Source organism: Mesoplodon bidens, assembly GCF_964165515.1.
Source record: "Mesoplodon bidens genome assembly, chromosome: 6".
In the NCBI taxonomy this organism is placed as follows: Eukaryota; Metazoa; Chordata; class Mammalia; order Artiodactyla; family Ziphiidae; genus Mesoplodon; species Mesoplodon bidens.
Window position 1 is genome coordinate 26,491,317 of NC_138162.1, and position 21,276 is coordinate 26,512,592.

Consider the following 21,276-nt stretch of genomic DNA (forward strand, 5'->3'; position numbering starts at 1 on the left):
TAAGTAAGTTTACTGTGTCTTAGTTGCAAGCATAGTATAAAGTTGCATCTTTTGAAGGTGAGTTGGAGGGTAAGAGGTGTGGGTATGAATTAAAGTCATTGATAAAGCGAAAATTACCATGTTAAAACTACTCTTGAAAATTGCTTAAATTGCCCATAAGGTCTTTTTTTTTTTTCTTTTTTTTTTTTTGCTGTACGCGGGCCTCTCATTGTTGTGGTCTTTTCCATTGCGGAGCACAGGCTCAGCGGCCATGGCTCACAGACCTAGCGGCTCCGCAGCATGTGGGACCGGGGAACAAACCCATGTCCCCTGCATCGGCAGGCGGACTCCCAACCACTGTGCCACCAGGGAAGCCCGCCCATAAGGTCTTTTAAGCATGGTTTTATAAATACTACCTTGTGCAATAATTGTTGGGAGCACTAAGTTCTGAGAATTATTAAGATATTAAAAGAACAAAAAGGTGGGGAAGGAGTCTTTAGAGAGATGTCTGGGCATTTAAGCTATTCTACATGTTAAATGGTTATCAAATTCCTAAGTAGTGAATGGTTGATAAGCAGAGAATTCTAGTGTTACTGTTTGCCTGCAGAGTTCACTCCTTTTGGTTTGACGTAAGGTCTCTATAATCTTAATATATATGGACAGATTGTTTGGTAATGGTGTATGTGTGTGGTGGCAGGAGCCACTAAAGCAGAAAGTGGAAAGGTTTAAGTACTAAAGCCAGGGAACACTCTATGTGTAAGTTTAAAATGATATCATAAGATAATAGAAACAAATGGAATTTTGTGTTGATAACAGAACTCTCTTGATTGAAAGTAGAAGTTCACTTGAGCTAGTTTAAGCAATTAAAGAAAATGCAGGGTGAGAGCTGGGGTAGGGTGGGGGATTAGGAGGCTTTGGGGTTTAACCAGACCTAAGTGGTTAATGCTAAGCCACTCTGGGGTTAAGCTAAGCCTCAGGAATGAGCTGGAACCAGGAATTTGAATGTGCTGCAAACTCTGTTTCTTTTTTGTGCATCTAATCACTCTCACCTACCTCGCTTTCTGTCTCTTTCATGGCTTTTCATTTTATATTCTAAAGGTTGAAGGTTTCTAACAAGGGTAGGGATTACTGCTGCTATTTCACCACTATTTCAGAGACAGGTAGTAAAGAGAAATGCTATTAAGGAAGTATATATTCCTTGTCTACTAAGAGGTTTTATTTGTTCTAAATCAAGAATTACTAGCTCCTTATTTTCCTTTTTTATTATGGTGTAACTCACACAAAGTATATACACAAATCGTAAGTGTACAGCTTGATGAATTTTCACATATGTAATCACAACGGTTCAATACACAGAAACTTTCCAGCACCCCAGAAAGCTACTTATGCTCTCTCCCAGGTAATCCCACATTAAAGGTAACCACTATTATCACTTTATTTTTAAACCTTTCTTCATCTCAGTTCACAAGATTGTTGGAATGTTAGAATGCACAAAGATAGAATGCATTCAGAACTGCAGTAGATATTTCAATAGTTCATATGCTAGAGAAAGAACTTAGTGAAGGTAATGGCTTTACATATTTTTTGAACATGACCTACAGTAAAAAAAAACAACCCCCCCCACACACATTTTTTAACAACATGGCCTAGGATATACATACAATCATCTCTCCACAATTTTAAGTGGGATCATGGGCAGCATGGCTTCCTCTGATTCACCAGTCTATGGAGTCAAAAACACAGCCACCAGGAGCTCTGCTGTGAGCATCTTCTCCATTCAAGAAACAAGCCATATTAAAGCTAGAATCCTAGTCCCAATCTCAGATTCCTGGAACAGTTATATTATTGTTCCAGCTTGGGTTAGGGGTCTGCTCCTGGACCAATTCACTATGGTCAGGAGCATGGGTTCATGCCTGTATAAAATGGCTGCCAGAGGCTCATAACTGATAGCCTGCAGATCTGGTGGGGAGAAGCAGTTCCCAGAAGAGGAATGGACTAGGAAGATAACCTAGGAGGTCTATATTATTGTGCCAAATCTGAATTTGATTCTCCATATACTTGCTCTACAATACTGGAAAAATTATGTCTTAATTCATAGAGTGAATATATATTGTTTTCTTAGCCTGTTCCAAGAATGCGCTACTTTCTAAGCAAATGATAATATACACCTTTCCTCAAGAAACAGCCTTATTCAGGTATAACTGACATACCATAAACAATATTCATATTAAAGTGTATAATTTGGTAAGTTTTAACATATATATACACCCATGCAACCAGTACCACAAGCAAGATAATGAACATATCCATTATCCCCAGAGTTTCCTCGTGCCTCTTGGAAATCCCTCCCTTCACCCCTACTCCATTTAGCTATTATTCTTAATTCTTCAAATAGCTCCCACAATTCCTTACAGACACAAATTAGATTCTGCTATTTGAAAGTGATCTTTTCTCCCATTACAATTTTAAACAGGTGATCGCTGTTTAGGAAAGCTATTGCTCTAGCCATTTTACTGAACGTGTTTCAATTCATTCCTTGGGTTTTCTAAGTAAGCAATCATAATACCTAAAAAGAATATTTTTCTTTTTCTCCATTTATTTATTTATTACTGTTTGTTTTGTTTGGCCTTCCTGGTTCAGTTAGGACCTCAGGAAAATGTTGGCTAGTAGCAGCAGGCCTGCTCCTAACAATTTCAGTGCCCAGGCAAGAGTACAAAAAGAGATCCACACACCATATATCTAAATATTTAAAGATTATAAATCAAGCTAACAAACTGTTAGATTAAAACATTCTATTTAGCTACCTTGACACACCTAACTTAGAGCAAACATACGTATAATAACCTAGAAGGCTAGGTTCAAGTTTAGAATCCTTGAGTGTCACATCTCCCTAGTGTACTTGAGGTAGATTTTTCAGAGCTTAACTTGAATGACCTTTACTTCAAAAGCTCTTGTCTTGCATAAAAAATTTTTTCCCATGGTATTGGCTAATACTTTAATTTTTCTCCTTAGAATTAAAATCTTATAAACACCTCATTCCTAGAGTAAAAGAAATCAGCATCCATTATACTCACAAAGAAAATCCAAAATGCTTAGCAGATTTTATGCTTTATTTTAGAAATTACCTTTCAATGCAATTCTTACAGACCCCCTAATATTCATTGGTCCACAATTTCTACCCCTACTCCCACTCCACTGGAAGACCCTAAGAGCTGAGTTTCCTTAGCTATGGCTTGAATATCCTTATGACTTCTAAGGATAGTACCATCAGTGGATACGTTCTGAGCAAGTCATCTGAATACTCACAAACGCATATTAAAAAGGCTGGATCTGGAAGTCAGGCCATCCAGGGAGAAGGACTTGTGACGTGAACAGGGCTTCAAAGCCGTTCATTGGTATCAGCTGGTATAACTGGAAGAACTTGAAAAGGGAATTAGGAAACCCAGTTGAAGTTCCAACTGTGTCACTACATGGCTGAACTGCTAGTGAGTCACTAGAACTCTTTGTTGAGCCTTAGCGTCATTATCTATAAAATTGGAATAAGGTTACTGGCACTGGGTTGACACTGGTTCAACCCGTTTTGGGGAAAAAGCACAACTTGTCTGAGTTTCAGTTTCTGTGCCTGTTACAGTTAAGACTTGTGCCGTCTAGCTCAGAAGGGGGTGTAGATGGAGAAGGCACAACCTCTGTGAGCTTCAGTTTCTACAAGTGTAAAGAGGTAAGAACGCCCGGCCAGCCCACCAATAAAATTCCTATTAGAACAGAGGAAAATGGACAAAAAAGTTGCAAAATGTAGTGGGCTATACAGATGTGAATTGTCTCACACTTAAAACACAACGAACAGACAGACTTAAAGAACATTTGTGCGTCTCCTTCCTCTTGGCTCCCTTGTTACAACCCCACAACATAAATCAAGACCACGTACTAAGACGGTCCAGAGCGGCGACCGCGTCTGTACACACAGGGGCGCCAGCCACACCCCTCGAAGCCGGGACTGGGCGGGAGGGGGCGTGGCGCAGCCCAGCCCGCCTATCGCGACGCCCAGTCCCGTCGCGCCCGCGCCCGCGCCTGCGCCATGCGTACCCACTGGCCTCGAACGTCCCGGCGGGAGGTAAGGGGGATCGCGATAGGCCCCCTCGGGAGCGTAAGGCCCTGGCAGGCGTCGTGGGCCGGGTGCCAGACCCGCGCGCGGGAGGGGCGCCCCGCAGGAAGCAGGGCATCAGGTTGGAAGTGCAAACGCTGTGGGAGCTCATCTCGGCTTGAAGAAGTGGTGGTTTCGGTTTTGGAGGTGCTTTCGAAGCGGGTATAGGGAGGCGGCCGACCGGGCGAGCTTGACGGCCTCCCGGGGTCTCGGGGTGGAAAAGTTTACTTCGTCTGCCCTGCGTGTGACGCACTGTGGGTCTTAGGTCATCAGGGTCGCCGGCGTCTCGGCCCGGAGAGGGGCCCGCGCACCCGTTCGGGGGCGGGGGTGGGGGGAGGCGGCGTTTGGTTTATGTGGCCCAGGTGCGCGGTGGGTGACGCTGCGAGGGATGACGCGAGGCTCGAGGGTTTTGAAGGGAGGTCCTGGGGCGCGAGGGGGGAGCCTCCTGTCAGCCATACCGGGCAGAGTGGTTCGCAGAAGGCCCCACGTCTGTCTCCCCTTTTTACAATTCGGGGAGGCTCCGAGAGCAGACCGTACGGTAGGTAGGTCCGAGGGCCTTGATTTTCTTTCCAAATTCAGTACCCCTTCCCCCAGTGAGAAACATGGGGCGACGTGCCTGAGGGAATTCGGTGCCCCAGGTGTGGGGAAATGTGGGAAGATGTTCATAACTTTTTTGGAAGGGGGTGTTGCCAGCGCTATTGGACTTTTCCTGAGAAATGGGGCTTTTCACTTATAAGTAACCTTAAGTAATTTGGTTAACCTCCCAGTACTTTTTCCTTATTGGAAACGTGAGTAGTATGGTACTCAGCTGGTAATAGTTGTAAGCACTAAAGGTAGTTTGTAAAGCACCTGGCACCCGCCCCGCCCACCCCAAGTGTTAGTGCAGTGACTATGATTGCAATTCTTTGACCTCAAAATATTTGACCTGTCTTATGGGAAACATCAGTCTACACATTATTTTAAGAGACTTTTTATTTTGAAATATTTTACAATTACAGAAAAGTTACAAAAGTAATGCAGAGTTCTCTACAATTTCCTTTAATGTTAACATCTTACATAACTGTAACGCAATTATCAAAAGTAAGAAATTAACTTCAGTACAACGCTGTTAACTAAATCACCAACTTTCTTCAGATTTCATCATTTTTTGTACTAAAGTCCTTTTGCTGTTCCACGATCCAATCTAAGATCCCACGTTGCATTTAGTTGGCATGGCTCCTTAGTCTTCTCCAATCTGTGACAACTTCTAAGTCTTTTCCTGTCTTTCATGACCGTTACACTTTGGAAGAGTCCTGGTTAGTTATTTTGTAGTGTCCTTCAATTGGGTTTTGTCTGATGTTTTCTCAAGATTAGATTAAGGTTGTGTACTTTTGTTGATACCACAGAAGTGTATATGCCCTTCTCAGTAGTTCATCATATGAGGGGTACATGATATGACACACTGCATTTGATATTGCTCTTGATCACTTGGTTAAGGTGGTATCTGTTGGAATTATCTAATGTAAAGTAACTATTTTTCCCTTTGTAATTAATCAGTATCTTGGGGGAGAACTACTTTTAAACAATGCAAATATCCTGTTTCTCCTCAAACTTTAATTTGTTGATTTTAGCATCCATTGATGATCTTGCCTTCAGTAATTATTACTGTAATGTTCTAATGGTGGTTTTCTGTTTCCCTCATTCCTTCATAATTTATTAATTGGAGTTTTTCTGTAAGGAAGAGTTGCATCTTCATCCCATTTATTTATTGTTAATTTTTTGTATCTGTATGGACTCATTTTTCTATTGGTTATTTTCCTACACTTTCGTTATTTGTTTTATGTCTCAAATTGTTCCAGCTTCGTCCATTTCAAGTTTTTTCAGGTTGCTTCCTGTGCCCTTTTTATAGGCTCTCATCCTTTTTTGAGAACTTCCTTGCTTTTTGGATGCTCCAAGCTTCTCTTGCGTTTTCCCTGCCCTGGAATCCACCATTTCTCCAAAGACCCTTGCTTTCTTTGTTTGGAGGGTAGTATTTAAACACCAAGGATCTGGGCGCTAGGTGTGCTCATTGCTACTGGGTTATCATTACTTCCAGTGCCTGGCAGAAGACATCTTAGAAGCGTGTGTGAGTGTATGTATATATTTCTAGCTGTATATACAGTCGTCCCTTGGTATCCACAGAGAATGGTTCTAGGACCTGCAATGGATAGCAAAACCCGAAGCCACTTAGGTCCCATAGTTGGCCCTTTGTATCTGCGGTTCCATATCCATGGATTCAACTGTGGATCATGTAGTATTTATTGAAAAAATAGTATTTATTGAAAAAAATTCACTGTAAGTGGACCCTTGCAGTTCAAATCCATATTGTTCAAGGGTCAACTGTAAATCCATATATTTCATGGAGGTACAGGCACACATATGTGTATATTCATGCATCTGCAAAGATTTATATTTATTTTTGTGTTTATCTGTATATATGTATACACACACATGTATTTTAGATATATGTCTGTATATATCTATATAAAGATTTTTTTTTCTAAACTAAAGTTTATCCTGATACTTTTGTTTCTAATACAGTACCACAGGGTTCATTCTAGTCTTGCCTCTTACTTGTAACTTCTTTCTTCAACAGTGAGAAATCTGGCTTTTGTGTTCTACAAAATATTTCCTTATTTGTTCAGTCCTAGTATACACATAAAGTAATTTCAAGATTTCTAACCCATAGTCCTATGAGAAACAAATTTACTAACTAGAGTACAGTATAGTTGTGTGTAATTCTTTTTGTCTTTAGCCTTGTAGTGTCCAGTTTAGTATCTAGGATCCCATATCTAGACACTAGTATCGAGTATGCAGCATCTGTTTTCCAAAGTTACCTAGATTAGTTATTTTCTTCCCCTACTTCTTTCATTATGGTTATATTGTTCATTTGTAATACAATTAATTTTATTTTTTATAGTTTGTATTTCATTTTGGGTTCCCCCACATCTCGTTGTTTTTGTTTTTTAATATACAAAAATTCACCTTTTGTGGTGTACAGTTCTGTGAATTTTGATAAATGCATATAATTGTTTATCCACCACCGTTGTCATGATACAAACAATTCTGTCGCCCCAAATATTCCATTACACTTGAAAAATAAAGTTAAAAGTAATACAGCAACTTTACAGAAGTTTGAGGAATTAGGCATTTTTGTGTGTTTTCTCTTGTTTTTTCATGGGCATATTTTGAATACCTGTGATGTTAATGTAAATGTATTTTTTAATCCTATGTTTGACTTATATCAGAAATATTTCCCAGTTTTCTGACTTAAAAATCAAGAAATGCTGAAATACATTTTCAACTCATTATTTAATCACACTTTTAAACCACAATTTTCTATATTGAATTATGACCTTCCCTTAATAGCTTATAAATGTTATTTTATGATCAGAGGCACTGTTGGATGACTTTGTTTCAGTAACATCATACTTTATACAACTATTTGAATGCTGTGTTCCCTTCTTAGTTTTATATGGGTATTTTATTATAATTTTATAGAAATGGAAATGGTGGAGAGAAAAAAAATACTCTAGAAGGAGACCAAGAGTTGGGAAAGTCTCTTGGGAGGGTCTTGGGCCAGAATGTCTTCCCCTAGAGATGGCCCTTGTGAGGCAGCAGGTTATTCCTTGAGCACAAAAAGCTGAGGGGTAGAGTCATGCACTCTGACCTGGAAATATTACTTTTTGAATTCAGAAAAGAGAGCTATCATCATAGCATAGGGGAGCAGTGAAAACAAGCCAAATAGTCAATAATTGGGGTTTGTCAAGTACACCGTAAACTGATTAGTGGAAGAGAAGGCAGAATCATTTGAGTTGTATCTCAAATGATACACAAAGTTGAGAGGCAGATGGGATATAAAAGAGCATCTAGACAGAGGGAACACCTTGCAAAGCCAAAAGTAGAGATTGGGTGGATTACTTATGAACATTTTATTTTCTTGTTCAGATAATAGGGAACTCTTAGAAGTTTTTATTCAGAGGAGGAGCATGTTGCCTTTGGTGTTTTAGATATATTCATTGGTGATAATCTATGGGGAAAAATTGGAGAGGGGAGAGTCTAAACGCAGGCCAAATAAGACACTTGTAACGTGCTATGCATATTGTGCTGTTTGACTAGAGTGATAGGATTAGATATAGTGTAGAAGAGACATGTGAAGAAATGTTTTAGTTCCATTAGCATCTGTTGAATACCAGGTATGTTAAAAAACATTTTGAGGGCCTCCCTGGTGGCGCAGTGGTTGAGAGTCCGCCTGCCGATGCAGGGGATACGGGTTCGTGCCCCGGTCTGGGAGGATCCCATATGCCGCGGAGCAGCTGGGCCCGTGAGCCATGGCCGCTGGGCCTGCGCATCCGGAGCCTGTGCTCCACAACGGGAGAGGCCACAACAGTGAGAGGCCCGCATACCGCAAAAAGAAAAAAAAAAAAAACATTTTGATAGGAATAGTAATAGATATAAAGGTAGCTTCTTATATAATCTGCATAATGGAAGAAAACACAAGAGGCAATGTGATAAACTGGGAACATTAGTGTTAGGGAAATATTGATAATTTATGAGACTATTATATGTTAATATAATAAGAAAAAGACAGTCCCTGTAGCATGAGCAGGCAATTGATGAAAGAAGAAATGCAAATAGAGAATAAATCTCATTAGTAATTTAAAGAATGCAAAATAAAACAATAATGAGATACCATTTTTGTCACCAGTTGAATGTCTTAAGAAGAATGATAATATCAGGTATTGGTTGGAGTATGGATAAATGGACATTTTAAAGTTTTTTAAATTGAAGTATAGTTGGCATACAATACTGTATTTATTTCCAGTATACAGCATAATGATTTGACATTTTTATCCATTATGAGTTTATCACCATGATGTCTAGTAACCATCTATCATCCTACAAAGTCATTACAATATTATTGACTATATTCCGTACGCTATACCTTACATCCCTGTGACTTGTTTATTTTATAACTGGAAATTTGCACCCCTTACTCCCCTTCACGCATTTCACTCACCACGCTGCCTCTGTTCTGGTGACCACCAGATTATTCTCTGTATCTGTGGATCTGTTTCCGTTCTGTTTTGTTTTTTAAATTCCACGTGTACATTAAATCATATGGCATTTGTCTTTGGCTTATTTCACTTAGCATAATATCCTCTAGGTCCATCCATGTTGTTGCAAATGACAAGATTTCATTCTTTTTTATGACTGAGTAATAGTCCATTGTGTGTGTGTGTGTGTGTGTGTGTGTGTGTGTGTATGTATGTATGTATCACACCTTCTTTAGCCATTCATCTATCTTTGAGCACTTAAAGGTTGCTTCCATATCTTGCTAATGTGAATAATGCTCTATGAACATAAGGGTGTATATATCTTTTCAGTTAGTGTTTTCATTTTCTTCAGATAAATACCAGAATTAGAATTGGTGGATCATATGATAGTTCTGTTTTTAATTTTTTGAGGAACCTCCATACTGTTTTTCATAGTGGTTGCACCAGTTTACATTCCCACCACATGCATGTGGGTTCCCTTTTCTCCACATCCTTGCCAACAACCAACACTTGAAATTTCTTGTCTTTTTGATGATAGCCATTCTGACAGGTGTGAGGTGAGAGCTCATTGTGGTTTTGATTTGCATTTTCCTGATGATTAGAGATGTTGATCATCTTCTCATGTGTCTGTTTCCCATCTGTATGTCTTTCCTGGAAAAATATCTGTTCAGATCCTCTACCCAGTTTTTGATTGGATTGTTTATTTTTTTGATATTGAGTTGTGTGAATTCTTTGTATATTTTGGATATTAATGCCTTATTAGATATATCATTTCCAAATATCTTTTCTCATTTAATAGGTTACCTTTTTGTTTTGTTGATGGGTTCCTTCACTGAGAAAGCTTTTTATTTTGATGTAGTCCTGTTTCTGTGTTTGCTTTTGTTGCCCTTGCCTGAGGAGACAGATCCAAAAACATATTGCTAAGACCAGTGTCAAAGAGTGTACTGCCTATGTTTTCTTCTAGGAGTTTTATGGCTTCAGATCTCCCATTTAAGTCTTTAATCCAGATAAATGGACATTTTGATATGTTGCTAGTGGGAATGTAAATAGGCACAGCCTTTTTTGGGACATTTTAGAATCAGGAGCCTTAAAAAATGTGTGTACCTATTAATTCTATTTCCAGGTATTTACTTTAAAGAAATAATCATAGATGGTAGTATGGATTTGTGTGAAAGAAGAGTAATTACACTGTGGTTTAGTTTATAATAGTGGAAAATTGGAAACATCCTGAGTGGCCAACATTAGATGATTAAATTATTGAACATCTGTACAATGTGATACCATGCTGATATAAAAAATATATTATAGAAAAATAGTAATTTACATGGAAACATTTTTATTATATTTGATCAGGTTATTCAAAATAAATCTTTTATTTGTTCTTCATTGCTTCCTTTATTCACCCAGTAACAGTATACTTTATTATACTTTTTTGCTCCTTGCCATTCCTTTCTTTTGGGTTTATTTTCTTTATTGTTAAAGCATGCCTTTTTAGTAGTTCTTTTAATGAAGGGCTTGGTAATAAACTCAGTCTTTGTATGTCTGAAAATGATTATTTTACCTTCACTTCTGAATAATAATTAACCTGGGTATACACCAACTCAGCACTTTGAAGATATTCCTATCTTTTGATATGTTGCTTTGATGAAAAGTTTACTGCTTTTTTTTTTTTTTTTTTATTAAGTTTATTTATTTATTTATTTTTTTTTTTTTTTTTTTTTTTTTTTTTTTTTTTTTTTTTTTTTTGCGGTATGCGGGCCTCTCACTGTTGTGGCCTCTCCCGTTGCGGAGCACAGGCTCCGGATGCGCAGGCCCAGCGGCCATGGCTCACGGGCCCAGCCGCTCCGCGGCATATGGGATCCTCCCAGACCGGGGCACGAACCCGTATCCCCTGTATCGGCAGGCGGACTCTCAACCACTGCGCCACCAGGGAGGCCCTATTTATTTATTTTTTTAATTAGTTTCTGCTTTATAACAAAGTGAATCAGTCATACATATACATCTGTTCCCACATCCCTTCCCTCATGCATCTCCCTCCCTCCCACCCTCCCCATCCCACCCCTCCAGGCGGTCACAAAGCACCGAGCTGATCTCCCTGTGCTCTGCGGCTGCTTCCCACTATCTATCTACCTTACGTTTGGTAGTGTATATATGTCCATGCCTCTCTTTCGCTTTGTCACAGCTTACCCTTCCGCCTCCCCATATCCTCAAGTCCATTCTCAAGTAGGTCTGTGTCTTTATTCTCGTTTTGCCCCTAGGTTCTTCATGACATTTTTTTTTAAATTCCGTATATATGTGTTAGCATACGGTATTTGTCTTTCTCTTTCTGACTAACTTCACTCTGTATGACAGACTCTAGGTCTATCCACCTCATTACAAATAGCTCAGTTTCGTTTCTTTTTATGGCTGAGTAATATTCCATTGTATATATGTGCCACATCTTCTTTATCCATTCATCCGATGATGGACACTTAGGTTGTTTCCAGCTCCGGGCTATTGTGAATAGAGCTGCAATGAACATTTTGGTACATGTCTCTTTTTGAATTATGGTTTTCTCAGGGTATATGCCCAGTAGTGGGATTGCTGGGTCATATGGTAGTTCTATTTGTAGTTTTTTAAGGAACCTCCATACCGTTCTCCATAGTGGCTGTACCAATTCACATTCCCACCAGCAGTGCAAGAGTGTTCCCTTTTCTCCACACCCTCTCCAGCATTTATTGTTTCTAGATTCCTTGATGATGGCCATTCTGACTGGTGTGAGATGATATCTCATTGTAGTTTTGATTTGCATTTCTCTAATGATTAATGATGTTGAGCATTCTTTCATGTGTTTGTTGGCAGTCTGTATATCTTCTTTGGAGAAATGCCTATTTAAGTCTTCTGCCCATTTTTGGATTGGGTTGTCTGTTTTTTTGCTATTGAGCTGCATGAGCTGTTTATAAATTTTGGAGATTAATCCTTTGTCAGTTGCTTCATTTGCAAATATTTTCTCCCATTCTGAGGGTTGTCTTTTGGTCTTCTTTATGGTTTCCTTTGCTGTGCAAAAGCTTTGAAGTTTCATTAGGTCCCATTTGTTTATCTTTGTTTTTATTTCCATTTCTCTAGGAGGTGGGTCCAAAAGGATCTTGCTGTGATTTATGTCATAGAGTGTTCTACCTATGTTTTCCTCTAAGAGTTTGATAGTTTCTGGCCTTACATTTAAGTCTTTAATCCATTTTGAGCTTATTTTTGTGTATGGTGCTAGGGAATGATCTAATCTCAAACTTTTACATGTCCCTGTCCAGTTTTCCCAGCACCACTTATTGAAGAGGCTGTCCTTTCTCCACTGTACATTCCTGCCTCCTTTATCAAAGATAAGTTGGCCATATGTGCGTGGGTTTATCTCTGGGCTTTCTATCCTGATCCACTGATCTATCTTTCTGTTTTTATGCCAGTACCAGACTGTCTTAATTACTGTAGCTTTGTAGTATAGTCTGAAGTCAGGGAGCCTGATTCCTCCAGCTCCGTTTTTCGTTCTCAAGATTGCTTTAGCTATTCGGGGCCTTTTGTTTTTCCAAACAAATTTTGAAATTTTTTGTTCTAGTTCTGTGAAAAATGCCATTGGTAGTTTGATAGGGATTGCATTGAATCTGTAGATTGCTTTCGGTAGTAGAGTCATTTTCACAATATTGATTCTTCCAATCCAGGAGCATGGTATATCTCTCCATCTATTTGTATCATCTTTAATTTCTTTCATCAGTGTCTTATAGTTTTCTGCATACAGGTCTTTTGTCTCCTTAGGTAGGTTTATTCCTAGATATTTTATTCTTTTTGTTGCGATGGTAAATGGGAGTGTTTTCTTGATTTCATTTTCAGATTTTTCATCATTAGTGTATAGGAATGCCAGAGATTTCTGTACATTAATTTTATATCCTGCTACTTTACCAAATTCATTGATTAGCTCTAGTAGTTTTTCGGTAGCATCTTTAGGATTCTCTATGTATAGTATCATGTCATCTGCAAACAGTGACAGCTTTACTTCTTCTTTTCCAATTTGGATTCCTTTTATTTCCTTTTCTTCTCTGATTGCTGTGGCTAAAACTTCCAAAACTATGTTGAATAAGAGTGGTGAGAGTGGGCAGCCTTGTCTTGTTCCTGATCTTAGTGGAAATGGTTTCAGTTTTTCACCATTGAGGACAATGTTGGCTGTGGGTTTGTCATATATGGCCTTTATTATGTTGAGGAAAGATGCCTCTATACCTACTTTCTGCAGGGTTTTTATCATAAATGGGTGTTGAATTTTGTCGAAAGCTTTCTCTGCATCTATTGAGATGATCATATGGTTTTTCTCCTTCAACTTGTTAATATGGTGTATTACATTGATTGATTTGCGTATATTGAAGAATCCTTGCATTCCTGGGATAAACCCCACTTGATCATGGTGTATGATCCTTTTAATGTGCTGTTGGATTCTGTTTGCTAGTATTTTGTTGAGGATTTTTGCATCTATGTTCATCAGTGATATTGGCCTGTAGTTTTCTTTCTTTGTGACATCCTTGCCTGGTTTTGGTATCAAGGTGATGTCGGCCTCGTAGAATGAGTTTGGGAGTGTTCCTCCCTCTGCTATATTTTGGAAGAGTTTGAGAAGGATAGGTGTTAGCTCTTCTCTAAATGTTTGATAGAATTCACCTGTGAAGCCATCTGGTCCTGGGCTTTTGTTTGATGGAAGATTTTTAATCACAGTTTCAATTTCAGTGCTTGTGATTGGTCTATTCATATTTTCTATTTCTTCCTGAGTCAGTCTTGGCAGGTTGTGCATTTCTAAGAATGTGTCCATTTCTTCCAGGTTGTCCATTTTATTGGAATAGAGTTGCTTATAGTAATCTCTCATAATCTTTTGTATTTCTGCAGTGTCAGTTGTTACTTCTCCTTTTTCATTTCTAATTCTATTGATTTGAGTCTTCTCCCTTTTTTTCTTGATGAGTCTGGCTAATGGTTTGTCAATTTTGTTTATCTTCTCAAAGAACCAGCTTTTAGTTTGGTTGATCTTTGCTATCGTTTCCTTCATTTCTTTTTCATTTATTTCTGATAAGTTTACTGCTTTTGTTGTTTTAGTTTATCTGTCTTTTATCTCTGGTTTGCTTTTTAAGATATTTTTTCTTTGTCCTTAATGTTCTGAAATTTCCCTTCCATGTGTTTAGGTAAATTTGTTTTTTTATTTATGCTACTTAGTGTTTATGTGCATTTTCAATTTGAGGCTTTACATCTTAATTTTCAGCATATTCTCTTTGAATAGTGCCTTTTTGCCACTTTATTTATTCTTTCCTTATGGGACTCCTACTTGTTATTGAGCTTGTCATTTTATCCTTAATGTTGCTTATCTTCTTTTTATGGGTCCTTATTCCTCTGTGTTCATACTGATAGCTTCCAATCAATAATTGCCTTTTCAGCTACAAAATTTACTGTTTAACCCGTCTTTGGAGGTTTTTATTTGTAGATTTTTTACTTGGTTTATTTTCAGATTGACCTGTTACTGTTTCATAATATTATCTATTTTTTTTAAGATTCTGTTTCTTTCTTTATATCTTTATTTTAAAATGTACCTATTTTAATTTTATTTTTAGGTTACTTTATTATCTCTAGTCCCTTAGCTGTAAATTTTCCCATTTTGTTGGGTCTGTGGACCAATCTTTTGACGGTGAACTTCCCCATCATCTCTAATTCCCACTAACTACTGTAGCTGTTAGACTCTTTATTTTTGGTGTCTGGAGATTTTCCTTTTTTGCTTTCATGCTTAGATTAACTGTAAAGACCAAGTTACTGGTAGATGAGATAATCTGTATAACCAACACTTCAAGATTTTCAACTGTGAAAGAGAAACAACATTATTTAGAATAATAGTTCTTAATGATTCTGGAGTGATAGAGCTTTTTGATAATTTCCTGAAAGCAATGGACTCTGTCTTCTGAAATAATTCAAAAATATATTCATAATTTTTTGTAAACAAACATTCAGGAACTCTCAAGTCCCACACTCCTATCTCTATGGACCCAAGTCTAAGATACCATAACCCAATGGAATTAACATAGTCAACTTATTTATTTTTAATATGGGAGAGGTTATGGGTAATTAGATGGCATGAAAACATAATGTACAACAGTGGTTTTCAAGCTTGCTTAAGCAGTGGAGCCCTTTATTTACAGAAAATCTAATAAGTTCAAATTTATGAAATAGATATAAGTAAATTTTCTCCAACTGAAGCAGGTGTGGGGTCCTGGAGCCTTTCCACTTGATAACCTTTACCATCACCTACCCTGACCCCAAAGACATAACCCTGGACTCTCTGGAACACTGCTCAAAAAACTGGTGAATTAGAAAGAGCATTTGATTGCACTCTCAGGAATACTGGGTTCTTATTCCAGCTCTGTCACTGGTTACGTGTACTGATTGTAGACAATGCTAATCACTTTGTAAGAAAGGGAAGATGCAATTTAAAGGACATCAATGAGAAGAGTTGCATTTTATAATATATTTGAAGTATATAATTACATATGTTATATTAGAAATGGAGTTTTTACAGCAGAAATGTTAAGAATGAAATTTTTTCTTCCAATTTTGCCATTTGACGCTTTTTTAGAAAACATTATTCACTGTCCAGGGTACATTGGGAGATAAAGACTTGAACAGTATATTTCTGGTTTTTTGAAAAAGTTATTTAAATATATGCATACATATATATATCCTTATATTAAAAAGCCCTGGAAAGACATACATCAAAATGGAAGTAGGGGGGTGGGAGGGGGAAAAATGGAAAGAGTAGTTAACTATAGGTGAGGAGATGATTGTTGATTTTATTTTATTCTCTTTTTCCTATTTTCTAATCATTCTAAGGTGAATATACATTACCTTTGTAGAGAGAAAAAGATTTTAAAATAAAAGTTTTGTTAAAAAAAGTCACTGAAGTTCAGCATTAAGTTGAGTATGTATTTAGAATATATTGTAAAATTACCTAATTGTTGGCTTTTAAAAATAATGGAAATTGATTTTTAAAATTCTTAAATAAATATTTCCCTTTTAGGTTTTTCTACATGAGTGGAGAAGGAGAGTGCAAGTAGAAGAGATACAACATTTTTTTAGGATGTCTGAAGATGAAGAAAAAGTGAAATTACGCCGTCTTGAACCAGCTATTCAGAAATTTACTAAGATAGTAATCCCAACGGACCTGGAGAGGTTAAGAAAGCACCAGATAAATATTGAGAAGGTGAGTTTTTTTCTTTCTTTCTTTTTTTCCATTTTTTTCTTTTTTTACCACAAGAAACAGTTACATATTCTGATTTATATTTGTTGTGCATTTCACCTACATTGAGAATATTAGATAAGAGTCTTTGCTAAAACATCTAGCTCCTGTTGATTTAACAACATTATTCATTTTTTCATCTGGTTTTTCTGTTCTACAAATACCCCTCTCACATTATTCCTTTTTTAGGAAGGGATATAAGAATAGAATCAGGGGCTTCCCTGGTGGCGCGGTGGTTGAGAGTCCACCTGCTGATGCAGGGGACACGGGTTCGTGCCCCGGCCTGGGAGGATCCCACGGGCCGTGGAGCGGCTGGACCCGTGAGCCATGGCCCCTGAGCCTGCGTGTCCAGAGCCTGTGCTCCGCAGCGGGAGAGGCCACAACAGTGAGAGGCATGTGTACCGATAAAAAAAAAAAAAAGAAAGAGTAGAATCAATGCCTTTTTAGTTATACACAGTGATGAATTGAGCAGTTAATAATTAAAATACAAACTGTTTGATTGTTGACTATAATGTGAAGGTAGTGGACTTTGGTTAAAGGGCTTCCCTTAATTTCATTCACCCCATGGCAAGTTTTCTGAACTGTGAGTGTGTGTTCCTGTCCTTTTCAGGTGCCTGTAGATTAAAGAGGTAAAATCACTGTTTGATATGAGGGAATTTCCCAACTTCACTGCTTCCCTTTGAGGAAAGCCCAAAGTTGAGAAATATTAGCTAGAGGTCAGTTTAAGAGATAGGTAGAAGGAAGAACCAGTCTCAGGGACTGTGGTGGTTTCATAGAACCTGGTCTGGCTAGGGTCTGATGGAGTGGTTGTGGCATTTATGGGAACGTCAAGTTTACTGAATACTGAGCATTGATTTCGCAGGTTACCTTGTTTTATTTGCTGTGGGACAGGTCAGTGGTATTTGATCCTTCAGAAGAACCTCCCCCAGTATAAATTTTAAGCTGTGTGGCCCTCCATTAATTTTTTTTGGGGGGTGGGGGGAGGGTGGAAGTGGTCATTAAGCCTTTCAGTATGAATAATAATTATCACCCTCAACTGCATACCTTATACAAGTAAGAAGAGTGTCAACTTTTTCTCTCATAGATACCAGCTGTCTTCCTAGTACTTAAGTCTTTTGTAAAAGTATAGAAAATAAGTGCCAAGAAAAATAAGATGAAAATTTCAATGCAAATATGAATAGAATTAAAGATTAATATTTAGTCATCTCTTAACTTCTTTCTTCTTTATCCATAAGCAATAAGTGCGATGACTTTTAAGGATGGAGAAGTTGTCTGCTAAACTGATTATTCTTTTTTTTTTTTTTTTTTTTTTTTTTTTTAAAGTTTATTTATTTATTTTTTAAATTAGTTTCTGCTTTATAACAAAGTGAATCAGTCATACATATACATCTGTTCCCACATCCCTTCCCTCATGCATCTCCCTCCCTCCCACCCTCCCCATCCCACCCCTCCAGGCGGTCACAAAGCACCGAGCTGATCTCCCTGTGCTCTGCGGCTGCTTCCCACTATCTATCTACCTTACGTTTGGTAGTGTATATATGTCCATGCCTCTCTTTCGCTTTGTCACAGCTTACCCTTCCCCCTCCCCATATCCTCAAGTCCATTCTCAAGTAGGTCTGTGTCCCTATTCCCGTTTTGCCCCTAGGTTCTTCATGACATTTTTTTTTTTAAATTCCGTATATATGTGTTAGCATACGGTATTTGTCTTTCTCTTTCTGACTAACTTCACTCTGTATGACAGACTCTAGGTCTATCCACCTCATTACAAATAGCTCAGTTTCGTTTCTTTTTATGGCTGAGTAATATTCCATTGTATATATGTGCCACATCTTCTTTATCCATTCATCCGATGATGGACACTTAGGTTGTTTCCAGCTCCGGGCTATTGTGAATAGAGCTGCAATGAACATTTTGGTACATGTCTCTTTTTGAATTATGGTTTTCTCAGGGTATATGCCCAGTAGTGGGATTGCTGGGTCATATGGTAGTTCTATTTGTAGTTTTTTAAGGAACCTCCATACCGTTCTCCATAGTGGCTGTACCAATTCACATTCCCACCAGCAGTGCAAGAGTGTTCCCTTTTCTCCACACCCTCTCCAGCATTTATTGTTTCTAGATTTCTTGATGATGGCCATTCTGACTGGTGTGAGATGATATCTCATTGTAGTTTTGATTTGCATTTCTCTAATGATTAATGATGTTGAGCATTCTTTCATGTGTTTGTTGGCAGTCTGTATATCTTCTTTGGAGAAATGCCTATTTAAGTCTTCTGCCCATTTTTGGATTGGGTTGTCTGTTTTTTTGCTATTGAGCTGCATGAGCTGTTTATAAATTTTGGAGATTAATCCTTTGTCAGTTGCTTCATTTGCAAATATTTTCTCCCATTCTGAGGGTTGTCTTTTGGTCTTCTTTATGGTTTCCTTTGCTGTGCAAAAGCTTTGAAGTTTCATTAGGTCCCATTTGTTTATCTTTGTTTTTATTTCCATTTCTCTAGGAGGTGGGTCCAAAAGGATCTTGCTGTGATTTATGTCATAGAGTGTTCTACCTATGTTTTCCTCTAAGAGTTTGATAGTTTCTGGCCTTACATTTAAGTCTTTAATCCATTTTGAGCTTATTTTTGTGTATGGTGCTAGGGAATGATCTAATCTCAAACTTTTACATGTCCCTGTCCAGTTTTCCCAGCACCACTTATTGAAGAGGCTGTCCTTTCTCCACTGTACATTCCTGGCTCCTTTATCAAAGATAAGTTGGCCATATGTGCGTGGGTTTATCTCTGGGCTTTCTATCCTGATCCACTGATCTATCTTTCTGTTTTTATGCCAGTACCAGACTGTCTTAATTACTGTAGCTTTGTAGTATAGTCTGAAGTCAGGGAGCCTGATTCCTCCAGCTCCGTTTTTCGTTCTCAAGATTGCTTTAGCTATTCGGGGCCTTTTGTTTTTCCAAACAAATTTTGAAATTTTTTGTTCTAGTTCTGTGAAAAATGCCATTGGTAGTTTGATAGGGATTGCATTGAATCTGTAGATTGCTTTGGGTAGTAGAGTCATTTTCACAATATTGATTCTTCCAATCCAGGAGCATGGTATATCTCTCCATCTATTTGTATCATCTTTAATTTCTTTCATCAGTGTCTTATAGTTTTCTGCATACAGGTCTTTTGTCTCCTTAGGTAGGTTTATTCCTAGATATTTTATTCTTTTTGTTGCGATGGTAAATGGGAGTGTTTTCTTGATTTCATTTTCAGATTTTTCATCATTAGTGTACAGGAATGCCAGAGATTTCTGTACATTAATTTTATATCCTGCTACTTTACCAAATTCATTGATTAGCTCTAGTAGTTTTTCGGTAGCATCTTTAGGATTCTCTATGTATAGTATCATGTCATCTGCAAACAGTGACAGCTTTACTTCTTCTTTTCCAATTTGGATTCCTTTTATTTCCTTTTCTTCTCTGATTGCTGTGGCTAAAACTTCCAAAACTATGTTGAATAAGAGTGGTGAGAGTGGGCAGCCTTGTCTTGTTCCTGATCTTAGTGGAAATGGTTTCAGTTTTTCACCATTGAGGACAATGTTGGCTGTGGGTTTGTCATATATGGCCTTTATTATGTTGAGGAAAGATGCCTCTATACCTACTTTCTGCAGGGTTTTTATCATAAATGGGTGTTGAATTTTGTCGAAAGCTTTCTCTGCATCTATTGAGATGATCATATGGTTTTTCTCCTTCAACTTGTTAATATGGTGTATTACATTGATTGATTTGCGTATATTGAAGAATCCTTGCATTCCTGGGATAAACCCCACTTGATCATGGTGTATGATCCTTTTAATGTGCTGTTGGATTCTGTTTGCTAGTATTTTGTTGAGGATTTTTGCATCTATGTTCATCAGTGATATTGGCCTGTAGTTTTCTTTCTTTGTGACATCCTTGCCTGGTTTTGGTATCAAGGTGATGTCGGCCTCGTAGAATGAGTTTGGGAGTGTTCCTCCCTCTGCTATATTTTGGAAGAGTTTGAGAAGGATAGGTGTTAGCTCTTCTCTAAATGTTTGATAGAATTCACCTGTGAAGCCATCTGGTCCTGGGCTTTTGTTTGATGGAAGATTTTTAATCACAGTTTCAATTTCAGTGCTTGTGATTGGTCTATTCATATTTTCTATTTCTTCCTGAGTCAGTCTTGGCAGGTTGTGCATTTCTAAGAATGTGTCCATTTCTTCCAGGTTGTCCATTTTATTGGAATAGAGTTGCTTATAGTAATCTCTCATAATCTTTTGTATTTCTGCAGTGTCAGTTGTTACTTCTCCTTTTTCATTTCTAATTCTATTGATTTGAGTCTTCTCCCTTTTTTTCTTGATGAGTCTGGCTAATGGTTTGTCAATTTTGTTTATCTTCTCAAAGAACCAGCTTTTAGTTTGGTTGATCTTTGCTATCGTTTCCTTCATTTCTTTTTCATTTATTTCTGATCTGATCTTTATGATTTCTTTCCTTCTGCTAGCTTTGGGGTATTTTTGTTCTTCTTTCTCTAATTGCTTTAGGTGCAGGGTCAGGTTGTTTACTCGAAATGCTTCCTGTTTCTTAAGGTGGGATTGTATTGCTATAAACTTCCCCCTTAGAACTGCTTTTGCTGCGTCCCATAGGTTTTGGGTCGTCGTGTCTCCATTGTCATTTGTTTCTAGGTATTTTTTAATTTCCTCTTTGATTTCTTCAGTGATCACTTCGTTATTGAGTAGTGTATTGTTTAGCCTCCATGTGTTTGTATTTTTTACACATCTTTTCCTGTAATTGATGTCTAGTCTCATAGCATTGTGGTC

General features: G+C 37.9%; 1 protein-coding gene across 4 annotated transcripts in view; it reads left to right on the top strand.

The window, feature by feature from the left end:
• The first annotated feature begins 4,049 nt into the window (after positions 1-4,049).
• STX17 (syntaxin 17) overlaps positions 4,050-21,276 on the top strand; it is a 104,955-nt gene continuing 87,728 nt past the window's right edge. The window contains exons 1-2 of one of the 4 annotated variants that reach the window (XM_081236943.1): positions 4,050-4,090; positions 16,253-16,435. In XM_081236943.1, coding sequence (XP_081093069.1) covers positions 4,055-4,090; positions 16,253-16,435 — 219 coding nt within the window. In that variant the 5' untranslated portion in view covers positions 4,050-4,054. The other 3 variants (XM_081236945.1, XM_081236944.1, XM_081236942.1) reach the window with 3 other exon arrangements.